At 34.7% G+C, this 24,613-nt stretch overlaps 2 protein-coding genes across 2 annotated transcripts in view; both read left to right on the top strand.

Annotated features, from left to right (window-relative positions):
• LOC133191131 (RNA cytidine acetyltransferase-like) overlaps positions 1–24,613 on the top strand; it is a 298,447-nt gene that overhangs the window by 5,737 nt on the left and 268,097 nt on the right. The window lies entirely within an intron of this gene.
• LOC133179070 (alpha-1,6-mannosyl-glycoprotein 4-beta-N-acetylglucosaminyltransferase-like) lies at positions 7,824–15,167 on the top strand. Its single transcript, XM_061313787.1, has 2 exons — positions 7,824–8,000; positions 14,459–15,167. The coding sequence occupies exons 1-2, from the start codon at positions 7,964–7,966 to the stop codon at positions 15,157–15,159; spliced, it is 738 nt and encodes a 245-aa protein (XP_061169771.1). The 5' UTR covers positions 7,824–7,963; the 3' UTR covers positions 15,160–15,167.

Below are 24,613 nucleotides of genomic sequence, written 5' to 3'. Positions count from 1 at the left end.
GAACAATTCAAGGTAGATTTCAAAAGGTTGTGAGAGGAGAACTTGCAAGGTGAGATTCATTTATCGCCAATATCTCTTAGCTATATTAATTCAGAAATGACAAAACAGTTTTAGCTATTTATTTCGGTTTTATTTATTTATTACTTTTTAATATATTTTTTGTGTAAATAATGGTTGCCACCCGGCACCGGAAGAGGACCTGACACCTGGATCGGTGTTTCGGGCACATTTTGGGAATGTTCCAGGGTCTGCCACTCGTCAGAGGTCCAACCCAAATTCAGTTCTAATATACTAGCTGTATAGATATCTGGGCATGGTGTTGCATGCAATCTCTGATACTAATTAAATATGTTATCAGAATTGAGAATTATTTGTTGGCGGTAGTTGTAGTGGACATTGTTTCTGTTTTCTGTTCCACTAATAAAGCCTTGTGAATTCGAAGCTGTATGCTTTCGGACATAAGTCAATGAGTGAGACAATGTATTTTGTCAAAGAGAATTAATATTCTCTATGTTGCGAGCTTATAGTTAAAGCCTTGTGAATCCGAAACTGTATGGTTTCGGATATATGTCAATGAGTAAGACAATATATTTTGTCAAAGAGAATTAATATTCTCTATGTTGCGAGCTTGCAGCTATAAGCTCGTTTTATTTAGTTGTACAAGTTGTACTTAGAGCTCTTAGATAGAACTGCAGTTGAAATTCGTTGGGATCGGGCGGGGCGACCCAACACGTCGTCCCGCTGGAGGAGTTAATGCGCGTGGCATGAGAGAGATCGCATTGGCTGTTTGTTTAGAGTGTGTGTTGGGTTATTGACAGCCGCCTGTTTGCTGATATCTGCTCAGCATGATTCTCGCCATCACATATTGTCTGATTTGTTAATTAATATGTTGTCTGTTCGAGTTTAAAAGCTCGTTTAGGTTTCTATGTCGCTTGTATCCAATGATAGGAGGTGTCGGGAATATTGCAGAACACTGTTTATCTTTTTGGATAATTTCCCAATGTTTGCGTAATATTTTCCCAAGTTTTTTGACAGCAGGGTTGTAATTGGTAACAAGCACAGAGGGTGGTCTATTAGATTTGGTCTTGCTATTTTTTAGCAGATCTTGTCTGTTGATTGTTTCCGTCTCTGAAACAATGCTGTCAATTTCAGAGTCCGAGTACCCCCTTGATAAAAGTCGTTTCTTGAACTGTGAAATTAATTGTTTTGTTTTGTGTGGGTCAGAGGTGTTCCTCTTATGCCGAATAATTTCACCCTTGATAAATCTGAAGGTAGCATTTGGGGTGTGCACTGCTGCGATGCAGGTACATAAACGTTTCGTGGGTTTGATGAACGTTTCAACGTCTAAGACTCCAGTCTGTTTAAATCTCTGTCCTTTGTGCACTTTTGTGTCCAAGAACACAGTCTCGTTCAAGTGAATATTGTAAGTAAATTTAAGGTATTTGTGCTCCAGATTTGCAAGTTCAAAAAACTTTATTTATTTATTTTATTTACTTATTTATTTATTTATTTATTTTTATTATTATTATTATTTATTTTTTTTATTCTTTTTTTTTCCCTTTATTTTGTTTTTGTTTTTTCCCTCCTCCTTGCCCCAGAACCATAAAATGAGAACAAAAGGAAGTCAAAATTATTAGTCCTTAGTTTTTGTACTAAATTTGACTACGGGATATTCCGTCTATCTGATCAGTACGTAGGGCACACGGTGGATGTGACTGATCGTCATCTGATCAGTACGTAGGGCACACAGTGGATGTGACTGATCGTCATCTGATCAGTACGTAGGGCACACGGTGGATGTGACTGATCGTCATCTGATCAGTACGTAGGGCACACAGTGGATGTGACTGATCGTCATCTGATCAGTACGTAGGGCACACGGTGGATGTGACTGATCGTCATCTAATCAGTACGTAGGGCACACAGTGGATGTGACTGATCGTCATCTGATCAGTACGTAGGGCACACGGTGGATGTGACTGATCGTCATCTGATCAGTACGTAGGGCACACGGTGGATGTGACTGATCGTCATCTGATCAGTACGTAGGGCACACGGTGGATGTGACTGATCGTCAGGGGATGCTTACTCCTCGGCACCTGATCCTCTCGAATTTCTAGGAATCAGTATTTTATGCCCTGTTTAAAGATTTGTATTGTTTGCAGATTTTTTTCAGATCGATCACTGTTTGTTATCCTCACCTCTCTCAAAACTGAGATTTTTCTAAATTTTGATTATCTTGAATTTAATTAACAAACAATACATGTTAAAAGAGTTGCAAATTTGTACCATTCACAAATACCAACACATGATAAAATCACAATCATTTTATATAAGTTATAATTATTTGAGAGTTTGACTTAAATTGATCTTATTTTATGGTCTTGAGACCTATTCAATCAACTTCTGAGTCACCGCTTTTCAATCATAGTCACTCATTTATATACATGTATTTATATTTATTGATTGTATGTTGTTTTACGTCCCATTCGAGAATATTTCACTCATATAGAGACAGCACCATATACCGGTGAAGGGCTTCAATTTTTTACCTTTACTCGGCACTCAGGGCCATTGAGCAGTGAGGGATCTTTATCGCGCCAACGCCTGTCATGACACGGGGCCTCGGTTTTTAAGGTCTTATCCAAAGGACCCGCAACTTTCACTTCAAAGTACCGAGCGCATTTTTTATCGACTTAGGTCAGTCGCGGCCGAGATTCGAACTCACGACCTCCCGATCACGGGTCGAGCGCTCTACCGACTGAACTACCGAGAACGGTGTGTATTTATATTTAATATGTTTTATTTCATGAATGAACCATTTTCTCTGTGCTCTTTTGAAATCAAATACACATTTTAGTCATAACCATGTACCCAAATAAAGCTGTTTCGATTTTTATTTTTAATCCTATCTGCACTTTGAATGAAAGCCCCTATGTTTAAATAACAAAATTAGCTCAACTCGTACATTATTTATTGGAAACAGCAATTCATTGTTGTGCGTTGATAAGAAAATGACATATGGAAGAGTGTGCTTGTATAATAATTAATACACTTAACGGTGCTTGGACACAGATTTGAAGTTAATATTTTCTCAAATTTTCTGTATAATTTCATGACTTATATGTTGCTATAGCATTTCCATACTAAAATATAATAAAAATCTTATTTCATCTCGAAGTTATTAAAACTTTAAATTTCTGGACGCGTTGGATTGACACATTCTTGCGCTTTTATTTTAATTTTATTCTTAATACTTAAGAAAAGAAAAATTTTGTTGTGTATTAATGAAAAATATTAAAACTATAACCCAGAATATTCATAGTAGAAATGTTCGAAAGCAAAACCCACTCACAGTATTGTAAGTCTGTGCTCAGTGGTGTGTGCAGAGTTTAACATTGAACACATTCGGTGAATCGTAAACATTAACAATGACAGAGCTCGTGCCCTGTTTACAAAAATAGTTTACTTTTCACGGGTGTGTTCAATTTGTTAATCTCTGTACACCTCACAGAACACGGACTGACAATACTGGTGAGTTGGTTTTGCTTTCGAACATTTCTACTCTGAATTTTCTGGATTATAGATGTAATATTTTTCATTAATACATAACAAAACCGCTTCTTTTCTAAAATATTAAGGATAAAGTTAAAATTTGTGTAAGTGCAAAGATGTGTTAATCAAACGCGTCCCGGAATTCGTAGTTCCAATAATTTCCAGATAAAATAAGTTTTAATTATATGTTCGTGTGAAATGCTATTGGAATATACAAGTCGTGATATTATACAGAAAATTTTAGAAAATAGTAAGTTCAAATCTGTGTCTAAGAACCTTTAAGAACTTGTATTTGGTCATTCCGATCATCTACTTAAATTCGAAGAACAATATTCATCTCATTCCTGAGCATATTCTTCTTTTCGAGAGGCTACATTACCGTGTAGACCTCCTTTAAATTAATAATTATATTAAGACGAGCTGTTAATATTTCTTTTCAAATTTAAATTTAAAACAATCACCTTTTTACCCAAATTTTTCTTCTGATTTATGATTTACTAAGAGTAAATTTATATGTTTGGCGCAGTATTAGATATATAATTGGTTTGAACATATTTTATTGTATAAATAATATACAAATGGTTTGAACACAAGTTCTAACAACTTACGAGGTTCTCACCATAAATGGATACAACTGTCAAGGTCTATATATAGAGAAAAAAAAATATTGATATATACAAACATATTTGTTTTAAACATACATTCATTACATGATAAATATATAACTAACTAGAGTTTTAGTGTAAGGCTGTAATAATTAATTGAATCTTCCAGAATCTCTTATAAATTTTTGTACAGATTGAAAAATATATTTATTGATTTCAACATTTTGTGACTCATCTCCCCACAGAAGTAGGTGACAATCAAAAATATTCAATTTAGTGTTTGGTTTAATAAGACACAGTAGGTTTCTAAATAGTTCCTCTCTAGCATGTTGATATTTGTTACATACAAAGAAGAAATGATATGGGTCTTCTGGTGTACCACATGAACAATTAGGACTCTCAATAATGTTTCTTTTATAAAGATTATAATTTAAGTAGTTTAGTATGTATGATACTAAGTCGTCTGTTACCATAACAGAAATAAGGAGGGGGGTCTGCTGGTTTTTTATGTATTTTGTTTTTGAAACTACTAAAAGTTGAGCTGTTTCTTGTGGTAATACTTAAACTATTCCATTGGTTTACTGTATCAGGAACAAAGGATTTCTTAAATATTTCGAGTCTGCATCTAGGAATAGTGTAGTCATCTCGATTACGTGTGTTGTAATTTGATTCAACACTCCTTACTGAGGGAAAAATACTTTTTAAATAATCAGGTACCAAACTGTGATGTACTTTAAACATGGTATTTAGTTTTCCTACTTTACGCCTCTCTGCGAGAGGTTCCCATCCTGTTTCTAAATATAATGCATCTCTTGAGGCTATAATGGGTAACCCTGTAATTATTCTCGCAGCATAAAGGTGCACCTTTTCTAATTTTTCAACATCTTGTTGAGAGCATCCATCCCAAACTACAGAACAATATTCAAGTAGTGGTCTAATAAAAGTTGTGTACATTTTAGCTAGTGTGTTTCTACCAATGTTGTATTTTAGCTTTTTTAGGAGGCCTAATCTTTGGTAAGCCTGTTTAACTATATTGTCTATATGTTCAGACCAATTGAGATTTTGGCTCAATAGTAGTCCTAGATGTTTATGAGAGGTTATGTATTCTAATTTACATCGTTGAAATTGTAGTTTAGGAAGATAGTAATTAGATCTTAATGTAAAGAATAATGCTTTTGTTTTGGATGGGTTGAATTTCATAAGCCATTTGGAAGACCACCTATCAAGAATTTCTAAATCATGGTTCAAGATATATTCAATAGTTGCAACATTATATGAGGAACATTGCAACGAGTTGTCATCTGCAAACAATCTACATAATGAAATCATGTTTTCTGACACATCATTCACATAAATCAAAAAAAGTAAAGGACCAAGAACTGATCCTTGTGGTACACCAGCATTAATGTTTCTACTAGACGAAAAAATATCTTTATACATAACTTTCTGCCTTCTATTACATAAGTAACTCTCAAGCCAGGTAAGAATGTTACCACATAAACCGTATGTCTTTAATTTAAAAAGTAAACCTTTATGCCAAACTCTGTCGAACGCTTTGGACAGATCGCAAAATACCATGCAACAAAATTTTCCTTCATCGATATTCTTAACAATGCTGTGATAAGTTTCAAGTAATTGGTAAACAGTTGAGTGATCTGGCAAAAAACCTGCTTGAAATTTGTAAAATAAGTTATTTTGATGAAAGTAATTGTACACATGTTTAAATATAATTCTTTCCATAATTTTGCTAACGCAACTCAACAATGATACCGGTCTATAATTAGTTGCTACAGAAGGATCATCTTTTTTAAACAATGGTAATACATGAGCGAGTTTCCATTTATCTGGGAATGCATTTTCTGCCAGCGACTTATTAAACAACAAACATAGCGGTTTAGAAACAGAATACATAGTAGATTTTAACATTTTGTGGCTTATTGCATCAGGACCTATTGCTTTATTAAGAGGAAGTATTGATATTATATCAATGATTTCTTGCTCAGTAATTAATATATCACTCAGTGTATCATTGCATAAGTAATACAGTTCAGGTAATTGGTTTTGTGAGTCTCCCACATTAGATATAGAAGAAAAATACTTATTTAACACATCAATCTTATCTTCATCTGAGAAAGCTATATTTTCATCTCCGCTATCAGAAATGTATTGTATAGGTGGGATATCTTTATTTGGTTTTACATGAGATATATAATTGGTCCATAATGAGAAAAAAAAATAATAACAAGGTTGACGTTTAATAGATTATTTCATCAAAAACAAAAAAAAGTTTTTTTATTTAAGAACAAGATCTTCATTATTTTCATTTTATTTTTCTAAAACGCCCTCAAATAAAACGCAAAATCTAAATAAAGATTGAAAGCTTAGAATATATTTTTGTAGCTTATTTAAACTACATTTAAACTACATGTACACTGGTACACTGTATCATCGTCTATTTGTTAAAATATTATTATATTGAGTTAAAAATACACCAAAAAACCAAAACAAACAAAAAAAAATAGTGAGAACATACTACAGGCATTTGTTTCTGTAATAAATTTTTTAACCCATAGTATAATAATTATAAAATTTATCACAGAAACAAGTGCCTGTGGAACATACCCAGGGTGACAATTTAAAATGAATTTACTAGCTCGTTTAATACAAATTGAACGCAATGATTGATTTCAAATTCATTCATCGGTAAAGCACTGCAATGAATGTGAGCAAGGTGACCTAGGAAGCTTTGTTTTTTTAATTTCATTTCATATTGATTTTATAATATCCACAATATCACAAAAAATCTTGGTTGACAACTTTTATCATACAATCATCATCCAATTTATTCAACTAATGCATTAATACACGTGTATTTATATCTTTTTATTCATCAGCCTACATTCCACTACGAATATTTTATACAACTTTTCAAGTTTGGTTATCTAGCTATACTTGTCTATTCTTTTACTTTCTTCGAGGAACATGTTATTTTCGCTGAAGAAGAAGTATTTTGCTGTCTGCTGCTTTGTCATTGTATACATGTTGATAACCACGCTAATTGATTCCAGAGGGATACTGGGTATGTATGAATTCATTAAAACAGTTGGGTTTGTTATAATTTCTTCCTCAAAATCTAAAGTATCCGAGCGGGATAAAGCACGGTAAAGTAGAACAACATAGGACAAAATTATGTTGATAATAACTAAAAAAAATTTAAGTTATTAACTCTGGTTTCATTTTTGGTGTCATATTTAATCATACTTAATCATTTAGCTATTTAACAGAATAAAATGGAGTGTTACTAGATATGAAGTGTGGCACTTGATCAGAATAATGCGGATACATTGTACCTACTGCACGGAATAGAATGACAATTGAAAACGATTTTTTAACCAGATAAGTTTCTTAAAATTGATTTTTTTATTAATTAAAAACAGAGGGAGATAACTTTTACCAAAATTCAAGGTCATAAATTGGACACATCCCACCCTAACATGCTAATAGCAATAAATGGGAATTATGTCTAAATTTACTGAGTATTCAGCACCTACACATCTGTTATGCATTCATTTGCTATTAGGATGGAATACCTTAACTTCTTTATTGCCGATTCATCACCCAACTTCTACTTCTTGCTACCTTCTGAATGCCTGGCTTTCCCAAAGCTTTGCCTTATATACCCTTAGGCTAGTCCATTCCAACGGTTTTCAGGTTATTTCGATATTTGAAGTCTACAATACGTTTTACTCAAAAGCCCCTTCACTAAATCTTATCAGCATAATTGCAGGAACCATGGGAAAAAAATGGATCAGCAAAACCCTAAAAAGAGCAAGACCGAACGTGAGTATAAATCAATAAATAATACACTTTAGACACCATTGCTAACGCACCTTTCAATATTCTCATTTATATGTAGAACTTTTCTCTTAACGACACAAGTAAATATAATGTGCCATTTTGGCCCTCAGCTGAATTTGATATTTTGGAGTCAAATCAAGACTCTCAAATTGCATTCTTGTCCGCAAACCAATTTCTCGAGGCTGATTTCGCATCGTTTGATATAAAGTTGGTGGTTAATGGTGGTGGTCAGTGAGGTTGCAATAGCAGTGGCATCCATGTCTCTCAAATGATACAGAACGATGTGTCAATTCTATCGTCTAGTAGACGTCCATTGCTTTGGAATCCTTACCCGCTCCAACCACACTTCCGATCGCCAAAATTTGCAATACAATCGTGCACTACGGTAGTCGTCGTGTGGTATCTACTGAATGTTGTGACCATCTCTCGAAACATCTTTAAATTTGTTTTGAATTTGCAGTATTTTGTAAGTAGAAGAAACAAAACTGTTTTAATCTTACTAAACTCTCCACAGGAACACCCAAAAGACACCATATTGACTGCCCTGCCACACTTTTCTATAGCAAAACAGAGCATGCAGTGTTTTTTTCTAAGTTTTTATGAAACTTAAACATAAAGAACACAAATACAGAGAAGAAAGAGAATTTATTCCTCCAAAAAGAGCTAGCAAAATTTTCATGTATTTCTTGGATAAGGTTACGCTTCAGTAGATACTGTATTCACTTATCATTTGGGGCATTTAATGTCTTAAATGTATTTTACTAAATTATCATATTTAAACATCAAATACAGCATAAATAAGTAAATATTAATTTTTTATGGCGGTGCGTTAGAAATTTTATCTAGTGTGTGTATGCACCTAAATTCTACTAGTAAAAAAAAAGGACAATGGCTTACTCGACTTGGACTGCACTTGAATCAAGAAAAACAACAGAAAGTTAATGTAAAAGAAATTTGAACGTTGCATTGGATTTTTCAGCGTTGGTAAAGTATTATGTACTCATTGTATCATGTAAACATGAAAAAGAAGATTTTAAGATGTATCACAGTAAAGCATGTCTAATTCAACATCTATTGGAACACAAAGTAAGTGTCTGAAAAGACAGGATGTCGGACCGCATAGTGAAGCATAGAAAATATGAGTTAATAAACACCATCATAGTCTGAATTCTGAATCTAGAGGCCATGCATTGCACAATTTTGGTAGATCGCTAAGAGTTCATTATGTAATCATACAAATGGTTTACCTACTAGATATCCATGAGTAGAGAAGAAGATCTCCAAAGATGTTATGTATTCTCAATATATGACCACCTAAGATCCACTCTAGGGTCTGTACCTTGGAACAAGAGGTCATTACTTTAAAAAAAATATTAGAGTACTCATTATAAGCATGCAAATAGTTTTCATGAATAAGAAAGAAACTTTTTATTGGCTATTATGCATTTTATATATATAACCAACTTAGCCCCACCAAATAATCTAAACCTAGGGGACACAAATTTCAAAATTTTAGTTTGTCTGGTACTGTTACTACATTAGAAAATTTGCATTTTCTAGTCGATCCATAGTCGATCAATATGAATTGATTAGAAGATTAAACAGAATGTTCTTGGCTAGCTACATAGAAATAAGGTAATTTTTAAAACAGATAAGATCATTCTGATGTTCTTTCTTAGCTGCACATCACTGCTTAAGGTTTCTTTTTTAATATGTAAAAAATCAGAATTTAAATTTCGTGCCTACATAATAAACAACGCGCATGATGATGAAAAACTTAACAATGAAAAAGTTGAAAACAACGAACGGTAATCAGTCTCAAAATCGTGTAAATAAAAGGAATCGTGAAACGGGAAAAAACACGTAGGAATTTATGTCTCCCGGTTGATACGTAAGAGCATGTTCTACGTACGACCAATTTCTTAAATGAGGTAGGCTGTTGACAAATAAGTTGATTATGCAAGGATATCAACAAGTTCGATTCACGTCAACATTTTGCAAATTCTTCAGTCGATACAATGACCTTGTTTGTAAATACAGGTTGGCTGACAACTTCTATAGCAATTGTTGGCCATAATTTTCACACTGAAATGTTTAGGGATTTTCCGTTTAACAGATCATGACAAGGAGCACAAGGCGGGTGTGACTGGTCGACAGAGGATGCTTACTCCTCCGCGGCACCTGATTCCACCTGTTTTCAGAGGTTCATGTTGGCTCTGTTAATAATTGGTACAGCTAGAGTACACTTTTGAGCATGATCTCTGTTCGTTATCTTAACATTCGTCAATCAGTTTTATAGCAATTGTACCATTTTTCTGTAACAAACGAATTCCATTGTTTTAAGAAATCTTAACGATGTTAATCATATACAGTTTCAGTTGAATAAGTCAACATCACACCAGACTATCACAAAATCACGTGCGTATTGGCAGGAAGCGTACACCAAAATAAATAGAAGAGAAGCGCTACTTTTCGGGAAATTTCCGGACAAAATTGGTTGGTATTCACCACACATTTTACATTGTTATCATAATTTTGAATTTTATAAAAAGATGCTATGAAGCTCACCTGAGCTGAAGACACATTTGAATTTACTCACCTGTCTGTCTAAAGACCTTGTGTTACTTTTCTTCTCCATGCAGAATCATTGGTCCAATTTCAACCAAACTCGCCATATAGTATTTTTGGGTAATGAGATTTTAAACCTCTTCAAATAAACGATATTTTCTAAGGTAAACAAGCATTCTGAGAGTATTGCATTAGCAATACTAGTCCCCTACCGGCAAGTGTAATCTGGTTCCTGTTAAGAATTGAAAATGCCATAATTCCGTCAAAAATTAATGAAGCGGGACGAAATGCAAACTTGATCTATAACTAATCAAGGTTAAGCCACATACCAAAAATCAGCTCAATATCTGAAAGCGTTTAGAAGAAAATTGCGGAAAACCCCTAAAAATTGAAAAGGCCGTAATTCCGTCAAAAATCAATGAAGCGGAACGAAATGCAAACTTGGTCTGTAACTCATCAAGATACACTCACATACCAAAAATCAGCTCAATATCTGCAAGCGTTTAGGAGAAAAGTGCGGAAAACCAAGTGGGACAGACTGACAGACAGACAGAGGGACAGACAGACAGACAGACAGACGGACAGACAGACAGACAGACAGACGGACGGACAGACGGACGGACAGACTCAGAGGAAACCTATAGTCCCCTCCGGTTTCACCGGTAGGGGACTAATAAGAAGGAAATGACTAAAAAAATTCAACGCCTACTCTTTTTTTTACCAAACGGTTACCTGATGAGAGGAAGTGGTCTTATTAGTCCCATACCGGTGAAACCGGAGGGGACTATAGGTTTCCTCTGAGTCTGTCCGTCCGTCTGTCTGTCTGTTTAGCTGTCTGTCTGTCAGTCTGTCCCACTTGGTTTTTCTGCACTTTTTTTCTAAACGCTTGCAGATATTGAGCTGATTTTCAGTATGTGAGTGTATCTTGATGAGTTAAAGATCAAGTTTGCATTTCGTTCCGCTTCAATGATTTTTTGACGGAATTATGACCTTTTCAATTTTTCAGGGTTTTCCGCAATTTTTTTCTGAACGCTTGCAGATTTTGAGCTGATTTTTGGTATGTGACTTTACCTTGATGAGTTATGGATCAAGTTTACATTATGTTCCACTTCATTGATTTTTGACGGAATTATGGCATTTTCAATTTTTAACGGGAACCAGATTGTACTTGCCGGTAGGGGACTAGTATTGATAAATAAATGCAATACTCTCAGAATGCTTGTTACTACAGATGTTATTTAACCGGAGGGCTCTAAACGCATTCATATACACATTGCATTAAACATGAAGTCTGCCTTTGGTAATCCGCGTCAAAATTATACACACACTTTTTGATTTAATTTTTTTTTAATGAAATTTGTCATCTCAATATTTGATATTTCAAGGGGGAAAATGCATAATGAAATATTATAAATGTTAAAAATTAAAAAAAAAATCTGTAAACAAGTGACTATTATATCAGTAATATATTTTTATTGTAAGTAAAAAATAAATAAATAAATAATTATCAGTTAGAGATTTTTTGGGGGAAAAGGATTTTTTTTGAGGAAGTTTACCATAAGAAAAGCCTTTATTTTTCTGGACCATTTACGAACAAAGACTATGGAGGAAATTCGAAATATGATCGTGACCTTTTTTTATAATTACTATTCTGTGGTGTTGATTGATTATTTTATTTCATTTGTAATCTACTCTTTTTAATAAAAATTAGAATGTAACCTGAAAATTAGGCACGTTTAAAATGAACCTCAACTAACCCTACCAAAGACAATTTGATCGTTTACTTTTGTTAATTAAAAAAAAACAAGCATTCTGAGAGTATTGCATTAGCAATACTAGTCCCCTACCGGCAAGTGTAATCTGGTTCCCGTTAAGAATTGAAAATGCCATAATTCCGTCAAAAATCAATGAAGAGGGACGAAATGCAAACTTGATCTATAACTAATCAAGGTAAAGTCACATACCAAAAATCAGCTCAATATCTGAAAGCATTTAGAAGAAAATTGTTCAAAACCCTTAAAAATTGAAAAGGCCGTAATTCCTTCAAAAACCATTAAAGCGGAACGAAATGCAAACTTGATCTGTAACTCACCAAGATACATTCACATACCAAAAATCAGCTCAATATCTGCAAGCATTTAGGAAAAATGTGCGGAAAACCAAGTGGGACAGACTGACAGACAGACAGAAGGACAGCCGGACAGACAGACAGACTCAGAGGAAACGTATAGTCCCCTCCGGTTTCACCGGTAGGGGACTAATAAAACAAGCATTCTGAGAGTATTGCATTAGCAATACTAGTCCCCTACCGGCAAGTGTAATCTGGTTCCCGTAAAAATTGAAAATGCCATAATTTCGTCAAAAATTTATGAAGCGAAACGAAATGCAAACTTGATCAAAAACTCATCAAGGTTAAGTCACATACCAAAAATCAGCTCAATATCTGCAAGCGTTTAGAAGAAAATTGCGGAAAACCCTTTAAAATTGAAGAGGTCGTAATTTCGTCAAAAATCAGTGAAGCGGAACGAAATGCAAACTTGACCTGTAACTCATCAAGATACACTCACATAGCAAAAATCAGCTCAATATCTGCAAGCGTTTAGGAAAAAAGTGCGGAAAACCAAGTGGGACAGACAGACAGAGGGACAGACGGACGGACAGACTCAGAGGAAACCTATAGTCCCCTCCGGTTTGGAGTTTGACCCACTTTTGAAAATTTTAACCTTGGCCATAACTTTTGAATATTTGGTGCTACGACTCTCGTATTTTACATGTGTTTTCCTTGTACAAGACCTTTCTTTATGTACCAATATTTTTTATCTCTGATATTGACCTTGGAGTTTGACTTGCATTTGAAAAACTTACACATTTGCCATGAGCTGCCATACGGGGCATCGATGTTTCACAAACACATTTTTTAAAATAATTTCAATCTTTCAAACAGTTTTATCATGGGGATCCTGATTGCAAACTTATTTTATACGCTGATGATAGTGCAATCTTATTTTCTCATAAAAATCCAAATTTTATTTCAAAAAACTTGGTGCAAATTGGCCAGTAGATAATACATTATCCCTACACCTGGGAAAGACTAGTGTATTTGTCTGGATCTAGAAAAAAGCTTACAAGTGTTTAAGACTTTCACATTGAGTGTATTGGACATACTATACATTCCACAGGTTTTAGCTTTCTAATTAGGTCGATTCCAAAATAATTACGTACTGTCCTCATGTGATCCACACTACAGAAGTCCTTCACCTTTTATTTTTGGCAGATGTTTTCAATTTGAAGTTTTTTCTTTAGATTTCAATGCTGGAATGATATATCTATGAGGCGTCGTTTTGGTATTTACTGCCAAAAAGTGATATCACCTATTCGAGTAGGTGATATCACCTATTCAATTGGTGATATCACCTATTTGAATAGGTGATATCACCTATTCAGCTTCTGAATAGGTGATATCACCTATTCGAACAGGTGATATCACCTATTCATTTTCAATAGGTGATATCACCTATTCGAATAAGTGATATCACCTATTCGAATAAGTGATATCACCTATTCGAATAGGTGATATCACCAATTCAATTTGAATGAGTGATATCACTTATTCGAATAGGTGATATCACCTATTTGTATAGGTGATATCACCTATTTGAATAGGTGATATCAATTTTTGGCAGTAAATACCAAAACGGCGCCTCATATATATCTATCATGTAGCGTTTGGATATTTTTATTAACAGCTTTCTGTGTGAACAATTTGCCGTTTCTTAAGTTATTAATTAGACACTCGGTTACATAGTGCATCTTACTTTCTGTAGTGTTTAGATTTGTGCACTGTCACACTAAGTTTTTTTTAATTATTACAGGTTACCTTACGATAGGAATTCCCTCCGTCAAAAGACAGAATATGACTTATCTAGAGCATACACTTCTATCCCTGGTATCAAAAACATCACAAAATGATCGCAGACGAGTAATTATTGTGGTGTTTTTGACTGATAGTAATCATACCTGGGTGGTACATCGAGCCAAGGAAGTCTACAAAAGATTCAGAGAGCATGTAGATTCCGGTTTTATACAAATTGTACATCCGCCTCATATCTTCTACCCTAATTTCCGGTTGCTGGAGCGTCGGTTCAATGACAGCCCGGAAAGAGTTGCCTGGCGAAGCAAGCAGAATTTAGACTACTCTTATTTGATGACGTACTCACAACCTATGTCGAAATATTACCTACAATTAGAGGATGACGTCATGGTTACTAGTAATTACACAAGAAAGCTTGAAGATTTTATAAACAGAAATCCAAGCAAATGGCTATTCTTGCGTGTGTCAAAACTTGGTTTTATTGGGCTTCTGTTTAAAAATTCTGATTTATTGAAAGTGGCCAAATTTTTACGTATTTTATTTGACGAAAAACCATGTGATCTCCTTATAAATGATTTACGTGTCATCAAAGGGCAAACAAAAGATATTATTCTGTCCCCATCCTTATTTCAACACATGGGGGTTATTTCTTCTTTAAAAAATCAAATCCGGCGTGTCAAAGATAATACATTTAGGGCTTAATTCTTGTCTTTGAAGGCATGTGACTTTCATTTCTCTCGTAATTTTGATTCTATTCCAGCAAAAACATTTGTTTTTCAAGTCAAATAAAAAAAATGCACAAAATGTAAATTTAGATCAACAATGATTGAAGAAATTTGCTATAGAATTCTTCGCCATCGTTTGGTCTACAGTATTGCTGAAATGAAACGAAAACTTAAGGAGGCCATTGAAACCATTATTTGCAAGGAATTCCCCAGTGTGACTAAACAACAGTGATTTTTGTTCACTAATACCTCATTATCTTAAACATTTTTTTTCTGGAGAAATATGACTAGTACCCTATTGAAAATGAACGAGATGAACTCACTTTTCTCAAATTTCAAAAAAAAAGTTTTTCGTTAGTTTTTAGAGCTTTCAAAATTATATTTTCTTCTCCCCTCACGAATGGGAAAAGGGGCAAATAATTTGTATGTGTAAACTTTTGGATATCTTTAGCTGTACTGCATGGTCGGCTACCAGAAGAGCTTACGCCATAGTAAGATGTCCATCATCCATCCGTCTCTTTGTTTGCCTGTCTGTCTGTAAACAATTTTTCTAAATGCTACTCCTTCTACAATTATCCGATTTTAACATAAAGTGGAATACAAGTTTACTACATTATCTAACAAGAGGCCCATGGGCCACATCGCTGACCTGAGCACATTGGCTAGGTAAAAGCAGAAATCAGTTCAGCATTGAAAAAATTTACGGGGGGACTTAAATTTACACTAGCTCAGGATGCTTCCATATCAATATTACTAATCATGGCTTTGCTGTTCTTGAGCAGCAGAATTTTAAAGATTTTTTTTCTATGTAAAACTCTGATCGCCCATTGTGACCCCACCCTACCCACTCTAAATTTGAACAAATTTGAATCTACACTACCGGAGGATGCTTCTAAAATAATATAACTAATCATGACTTTGCTGTTCTTGAGCAGCAGCATTTTTCAAGATGATTCCTCTTATGTTAAACTATGACCCTCTGTTGTGTCCCCAATGATTTGAAAAAACTTGATTCGGCAATACCTAATGTTGTTCTGTATAAATATGACTAATAATTGCCTAGTTGTTCTTGAGAAGAACATTTTTAAGTTTTCCTTTTACTCTGTCTGAGTCATTGATTGGAATAAGATCAACTGCACTTTCTGAGGGTAAATCACAGAGTACTTTTTTTTTTATCTAGGGACTGAGTAGGGTACTACTTGCACCGTGTTTCTCCTCTAGGTTCCAACTGATAGATAAGAACCGGGTGTCTCAAATCTTCTTCACCCAAAACTTAACATCAGTTCCTTAGGATACTAGGATGACCGTGTAATGTACAGCAGCGCCGCGAGAATTCCATCGGCATCGAAAGCAAGTTTTTTTTGACTTACCTAGATAGCCGAGCGGTCTAGCGCGCTGTTCCTGTACTGCTAGGAGACCGATTCCATAGGTCGAGAGTTCAACCCCGGGCTGGGGCGGAATTGAGTATCCTTATAAAAGTGAATTTCTTTGTGCTTTCTATATATGCTATTCCTTCTTCTCGTTTGTCTGATTTAAATAAAACTTTTTTCACCAGTAAACTACACTGATATACAAAATTTTGTTCATGAAGATTTCTTCACTTAGGGCAGTTATGTTAGTTTATATATACTAACACAATATATAATATACATAATATATACTAACCCTCGAGAGTTCAACCCTGGGTTGGGGCGGAAGTGGGTATCCTTATAAAAGTGAATTTCTTTGTGCTTTCTATATTAATATTTCTTCACTTAGGGCAGTAATGTTAGTTTAAGAATTGTTGTAAAATGAGCTGTATAAATAAAATTAATTCATTACAATGTGTATCGGTAACGATCTTCTAATAAACTAATGTCCAAATAACTGTATCTCTCTTCCATTCTAAATGACCGTGTAGTGTAGGACAGCGCCGCGAGAATTCCATCGGCAAGTTTTTTGACTTGCCTAGATGGCCGAGCGGTCTAGCACGCTGTTCCTGGACTGCTAGGAGACAGATTCCGTAAGTCGAGAGTTCAACCCCGGGTTGGGGCGGAAGTGGGTATCCTTATAAATGTGAATCTCTCTCTCTCTCTCTCTCTCTCTCTCTCTCTCTCTCTCTCTCTCTCTATATATATATATATATATATATTTATATTAGTGATGTACCGATTAAATCGATTATCTAATCGAAATGGCCCCCAATTATAGATAATCGATTATAATTTTGATAATCGATTAATGAAAATATTAGTTAAAAGCAAATTATAACTTTGATCTTGATTCATTCCTCTTTGAATTTATTTAAATCCTAAATCTAACAAATGAATCCAATGATACAAAATATATCAAAAATGTATCATAGAAATAACTCCAGAATTTTTTACCAATTTATTTTTCATTCAAAAATGAACAAATTTAATACTTGAAATCAATCGATTATTAATCGATTATAGTGCATCCGATTATTCCGATAATCGATTATGAAAAAAATTCCGATTTCCCATCACTAATATAAATACACTGAACCAAACTTCTAAGTGTTCACCATACATTTTTTAAGATATAAAGAACAAATGCACACAATAAGTAACTTCTTTTATTCATGGTTAATGATGCATATTTCAGTTTGATGTTGCATAAATTTCATGTCAGTATCTCGTCAGACTTTAAAGCAAAGTGTCAAGGAAATGATGTACCCTCAAAATGACAATTCACAAAAAATAATCTCTAAGGAGTAGGACCACCACTCGCTCTAATTATTGCAAGACATCCTTTTTCCCATGGATTCAATATACCCTTGAATAGGAGGTTGACCTATCTGCTGCCACACCTACTGCATGGATCTTTCTAAACCGCTGAAATTGTGTGGATGGGGAGGGCTTTAACATTCCTTTAAAAAGTCCAAAATGTGTTTAATTGGATTCAGATTGGGGATTTGGCAGGCCAGGGCATTACACAGATGTCTTTTGGTCAGCACCTAGACCCTCTTTGGGCGTCTCGCACATAAGTGTACCTCTTTAAGGATGATTCAGACTGTTTGAGATGATATTGGACTGTCATGAGCACCAATTTGTTGCCATTTTCTTACCATTGAAGTTGCTAATTTGAATAAATCTAAAGTGGTTCAGGACCATGTAACAATCTTTTAACCTGGTTGTGACGCGAAACCTTGGCCTCAGACGAATATCCAGATCACTTCCGGTTTTGTTAAATTTTGTCCAAAGCTTTCAAATTGTGATAAGTTAGCGATGAAAATGACACACAACCTATAGCAAAATGTCTTAAAATGGATTTTAATACTAGTTGTTAATTTTTAAAAGTAATATCAACGACAAATAAACACTTAAATAACAAGAGGCCCATGGGCCACATCGCTCACCTGAGCACACTGGCGAGGAAAAAAAGCAAAAATCAGTTCAGTATTGAAAAGTTAACGGGGGAGAGAGGGGGGGGATGGGGGATTTTAAACTACCAATGCTTTCATATCAATATAACAAATAACTTTGCTGTTCTTGAGCAGAAGATTTTTTCCCATATATTCATTTGTAAAAATTTGATCCCCCATTGTGGCCCCACCCTACCCCCGGGGGTGCTCATTTGAACAATCATTTGAACGATGCTTCCATATCAATTTGACTAATCATGGCTTTTCTGTTCTTGAGAGAAAGATTTTTTCCTATGTATTCCTCTGTAAACTTTGATCACCCATTGTGGCCCCATCCTACCCCCAGGGGTCATGATTTGAACAAACTTGAATCTACACTACCTGAGGATGCTTCCATATAAATATGATCAATCATGTCTTTGCTTATCTTGAGAAGAAGATTTTTAAAGTTTTTTTCTATATACTCTTACGAAAAACTTTGACCCACCATTGTGGCCCCACCCTACCCCCAGGGGTCATGATTTGAACAAACTTGAATCTACACTACCTGAGGATGCTTTCATATAAATATGACCAATCATGGCTTTGCTGTTCTTAAGAAGAAGATTTTTCCTATATATTTCTATGTAAAACTTTGATCCCCAATTGTGGCCCCACCCTACCCCTGGGGGTCATGATTGAACAAACTTGAATCTACACTACCTGAGGATGCTTCTACATAAATATGACCAATCATGGCTTTGCTGTTCTTAAGAAGAAGATTTTTAAAGATATTTTCCTATATATTTCTATGTAAAATTTTGATCGTCCATTGTGGCCTCACCCTACCCCTGAGGGTCATGATTTGAACAAACTTGAATCTACACTACTTGTGGATGCTTTCATATAAATATGACCAATCATGGCTTTGCTGTTCTTGAGAAGAAGATTTTTAAAGATATTTTCCTATATATTTCTATGTCAAACTTTGATCCCCCATTGTGACCCCACCCTACCCCTGAGGGTCATGATTTGAACAAACTTGAATCTACACTACTTGTGGATGCTTTCATATAAATATGACCAATCATGGCTTTGCTGTTCTTAAGAAGAAGATTTTTAAAGATATTTTCCTATATATTTCTATGTCAAACTTTGATCCCCCATTGTGGCCTCACCCTACCCCCGGGGGTCATGATTTGAACAAACTTGAATCTACACTACCTGAGGATGCTTCCATATAAATATGACCAATCTTGGCTTTGCTGTTCTTAAGAAGAAGATTTTTAAAGATATTTTCCTATATATTTCTATGTCAAACTTTGATCCCCCATTGTGGCCCCACCCTACCCCTGGGGGTCATGATTGAACAAACTTGAATCTACACTACCTAAGGATGCTTCCATATAAATATGACCAATCATGGCTTTGCTGTTCTTAAGAAGAAGATTTTTAAAGATATTTTCCTATATATTTCTATGTAAAACTTTGATCCCCCATTGTGGCCCCACCCTACCCCTGGGGGTCATGATTTGAACAAACTTGAATGTACACTACCTGAGGATGCTTTCATATAAATATGACCAATCATGGCTTTGCTGTTCTTAAGAAGAAGATTTTTAAAGATATTTTCCTATATATTTCTATGTAAAACTTTGATCCCCCATTGTGGCCTCACCCTAACCCCGGGGGTCATGATTTGAACAAACTTGAATTTACACTACCTGAGGATGCTTCCATATAAATATGACCAATCTTGGCTTTGCTGTTCTTAAGAAGAAGATTTTTAAAGATATTTTCCTATATATTTCTATGTCAAACTTTGATCCCCCATTGTGGCCCCACCCTACCCCTGAGGGTCATGAATTGAACAAACTTGAATCTACACTACCTGAGGATGTTTCCACATAAGTTTCATCTTTCCTGGCCCAGTGGTTCTTGAGAAGAAGATTTTTAAATGATGTCATTATTTTTTCACTAATTCCTAATTATCTCCCCTTGAAAGAGGGCGTGGCCCTTCATTTGAACAAACTTGAATCCCCTTCACCCAAGGATACTTTGTGGCAAGTTTGGTTGAATTTGGCCCAGTGGTTCTTGAGAAGAAGATGAAAATGTGAAAAGTTTACAACAACAACGCCAACGACAACGACAACAACGACGACAGACAACGGACAAATTTTGATCAGAAAAGCTCACTTGAGCCTTTGGCTCAGGTGAGCTAAAAAGGAGTAAAACGTGTCGTAAGGATGATCCAGATGTCAGCATTCCAACGGCTCTCCCTTCTTCCTCAATGGTCATTTTGCCCATGTTTTGTGTTTTTTAGTTAAACCAGTTGTTAAGAATCGATAATGGTCACAAAAAGAAACTAATTACACAAAGCACGTGCCTCAAAGTACAAATTTATTGTTTTTAAGCTTCGTCACGGGACATTGGTTTTCATCGGTGATAATTGATTTTCTTTTGACAATTGTTAAGAAGACTCATTGGTTATAATAATTTGAAAATATGATCCCATTCTATCATGTAATTTTTAAATAAATACATTTATTAGAGTGAACACTTAGAAGTTTTGTTAAGTGTATATGTATATGTATATATATATATATGTATATATATATTCGCACACAAAGTATTCCAGTGTGTTCCACAAATCCTTGTTTTAAGTTCATTGACCCTTTGATAAGAGATATAACTCTTACTGGAATAAATGAGTGAATTGTCAAGGTGAAAGGTAATTACTCTCAAATTTTGCCCTGCAAGGTATGTTGAAATTGTGTCGTCCTTGCACCAATTTGTGATTACAATCAAATTTTTATTTGCATTACAATTAAAAGTTCAAACTTTAAAAGTTAATTCATAAATCCTCCAATTTACAAGCAAAAAGTAATTATTGGTGGTAGCAGTTCTTGTTATTATACTGAATCATTTGAAAATTTATTTTTATTATACTGTTCTATTTCTTATCTAATTGAAAATGTGTTGCTCAGATAAATGTACAGTTAATACGCCTCAGTTATATAAAATCCTTTCAAGCCCGTGAATATCCAGTGGGGGAATACACTATTTTGGCATCAAATCTGTGTTAACTTCTTGTAGCTATACACCCTTAAATTCATGCATTTCCAAAAAAGCTTAGGCTCACACTGATAGGCAGCTTCTGTCTATCCTATACATAGTTTATCTTAAAAATCTTTCATAGCCTAGGGACTGAAGGGATATTTTTGACAGTCAGAAAATTTCATCCATTTAAAGTAACAAAGGACTGCGAACGGTAATATTTATTCGCTGCTTTTCTGAAAGTTATCATATTCCATTTTTTTTTATTATGCCCCTGTAATCGAAGAACTGGGGGCATAAGGTTTTTGCTCTATCCTTCCGTCCGTCTGTCTGTCTGTTTGTCCGCAAAAACTTTAACCTAGCCCGTAACTTTTGATTCGTTGGAGCTATGGCTTTCATATTTCACATGTGTATTCCTTGTGACAAGACATTTCCTTGGATATCAACATATCTGACCTTGGACTTTGACCCACTTTTTCAAAATGTTACTTTTCCCTGGGTATGAATATTTTTGATCTTTTAACCTTGACCTTGGAGTTTGATTCATTTAAAAAAAAACTTTAACCTTGGCCATGTCTTTTGAATGGTTAGTATTAGGACTTTCATATTTCACAGTTGTATTCTTTGTGATAAGACTTTCCCTTGCATACCAACAATTTTGACCCTTTGACCTTGGAGATTGACCCGCTTTTGAAAAACTTTAACCTTGGTCATAACTTTTAAACAGTTGGTGCTAAGGCTTTTATATTTCACATGTGTTTTCCGTACCATACGACATGACCTTTCCTTAGGTACCAACAATTTTGCCTTTTGACCTTGGAGTTTGACCTACTTTTAAAGACTTAAACCTTGGCTATATCTTTTGAACGGTTATTGCTAGGGCTTTCATATTTCACAGGTAAATTTCTTGTGACAAGACCTATCCTTGGATATCAACAGTTTCGACTTTTTGTCCTTGGAGTCTGGCCTACCTTTGAAAAACTAGAACCTTGTCCATAACTTTTAAATGGTTAGAGCTAGACCTTTCATATTTCATATGTATATTTCTTGTGACAAGACCTTCCCTTGGGCACCATTAATTTTGACCTTGACCTCGATGTTTGACTTACTTTGAAAAACTTTAACCTTCGCCATAACTTTTCAACGGTTGGTTCTAGGGCTTTCATATTTCAAAGCCTCACAGGTATATTCCTTGAGACAAGACCTTTCTTTTGGTACCAACATTGTTGATCTCTTCACCATGACATTGAAGCTTGACTTGCATTTGATAAACTTTATCTTCGCCATAAACTGTCATACGGGGGCTTCAGTGTTTCACAAACACATCTTCTTTAGGTAAGATAACTCTATATTTTTGGTAAGATTCAAGAATTTCAGATAGAAATCAGTGGGAAACGAATTTTTTTTTTAAATCTCCCCGCCCCCTTTAAATGAAAATTTCTTAAAATTTGTACATATATTGCAGATTGTTATTTAGCAAATTAATTCATTCTAAAGCTTTTGTCGTTTCAAGGGAGGGAGGTGTAAATTCGGTTACGTTTTAAAGTCTGATTTCACTGAGAAAATGTTTACACCCTTTATCAGAAAGATTTCTAAGTAAGAGTAATTGATTAATTGGCACTAGTATTAGAGTTACTAATTAATTACCAATGAAGTCTACAATGCATTCAAAACAGAAGTCTCTGATGAGAATTAGCTCTACTGATATGTACTAACTTAATTGGGCTTGAAACTATGACAACAGTGATAAACAGAATACGGATCTTTGGTTAGTCTCTATGTGTCGCAAGTTTTATACATTGTAGCAACCTGACTAAAACTACTAGGAGTAGCCTTTTGAAAGAATTTCACAATTTTTTATGCCTCCGTAATCGAAAATTAGAGGAAGGGCATATAGTTTTTGGTCTGTCCGTCCATCAATTTGTCCGCAAAACATTAACTTTGCAAATTACTTTTGAATGGCTTTTTGAAGGCCTTTCATATTTCAGATTTGCATTCCTTGTGACAAGACCTTTCTCTTGGTACCAACATATTTTACCTCTTGACCTTGGCCATGGAGTATGACCTTCTTTTGAAAAACTTTAACCTTTGCCGTAACTTTTGAACGGTGGGTGCTAAGACTTTCATATATCGCATGTGTATTCCTTGTGACAAGATCTTTCTTTAGGTAACATTTTTGACCTCAAGGCCTTGACTTTGGAGTTTGTCCAACATTTGAAAAAAAAATTACCTTGTCTATAACTTTTGAATGGTTGCTGCTAGGGCTTTCATATTTCACTTCTGCATTCCTTGTAACAAGACACTTCCTTTGTCCTCATGTCATTGACCTTGAGGTTTCTTTTTGAAAAAAAAAACTTTAACCTTGGCCATATTTTCTGAACGATTGGAACGTGGGCCATTTTATTTCGTAAGTTTAATCCTTGTAAGATTTTTTCTTTGGGTATCAATATTTTTGAACTCTTGACCTTGGAGTTTGACCTGCATTTGAAAAACTTTAAACTTGGCCTTGAGCTGCCATTATCAGGCATTAGTGTTCCGTAAACACATCTTGTTTTTATTTTTGCAAAACCATTCATCTAAAACAAAAACCGATAAAAAGAATTATAGATATATGTATAGTCTACTTGTGTAGAAAGTTTTATTGAAATCAAACCAAAAGTAAAGTTGAAAGAATTTATCAAAAGTTTTATTGTTAGTAACCATGGCAACACCATTCACTAAAATCAAAATAACGATACACAGAACTATGTATCTCAGTAGAGTCTACTAGTGTACCAAGTTATATTAAAATTGGACCAGAGCTGTAGGAGAATAGCATTTAAACTTCCACGAAAATTCCTGCTTTAGTAACCACAACACCATTCATAGAAATTGAAAACTTGTATCTAAGTTATTTGTATAATCAGTTTATACTGAATTTGGATCAAAACTAAAGGAGGAAGATCATTTTGAAAAATTGTTCACAGAAGATCTAGACCAACAGACGGATGTACAACATACACCTAACCCTCAAATAAGCTCTTTCGGT

The sequence above is a fragment of the Saccostrea echinata genome, unplaced genomic scaffold (genome assembly GCF_033153115.1).
Source record: "Saccostrea echinata isolate AGI-Se365-2 ecotype Australia unplaced genomic scaffold, CSIRO_AGI_Sech_v1 ptg000001l, whole genome shotgun sequence".
Taxonomy (NCBI): Eukaryota; Metazoa; Mollusca; class Bivalvia; order Ostreida; family Ostreidae; genus Saccostrea; species Saccostrea echinata.
Note: the sequence above shows the minus strand (reverse complement) of the source record. Positions and strands in the feature narration are given on the sequence as shown.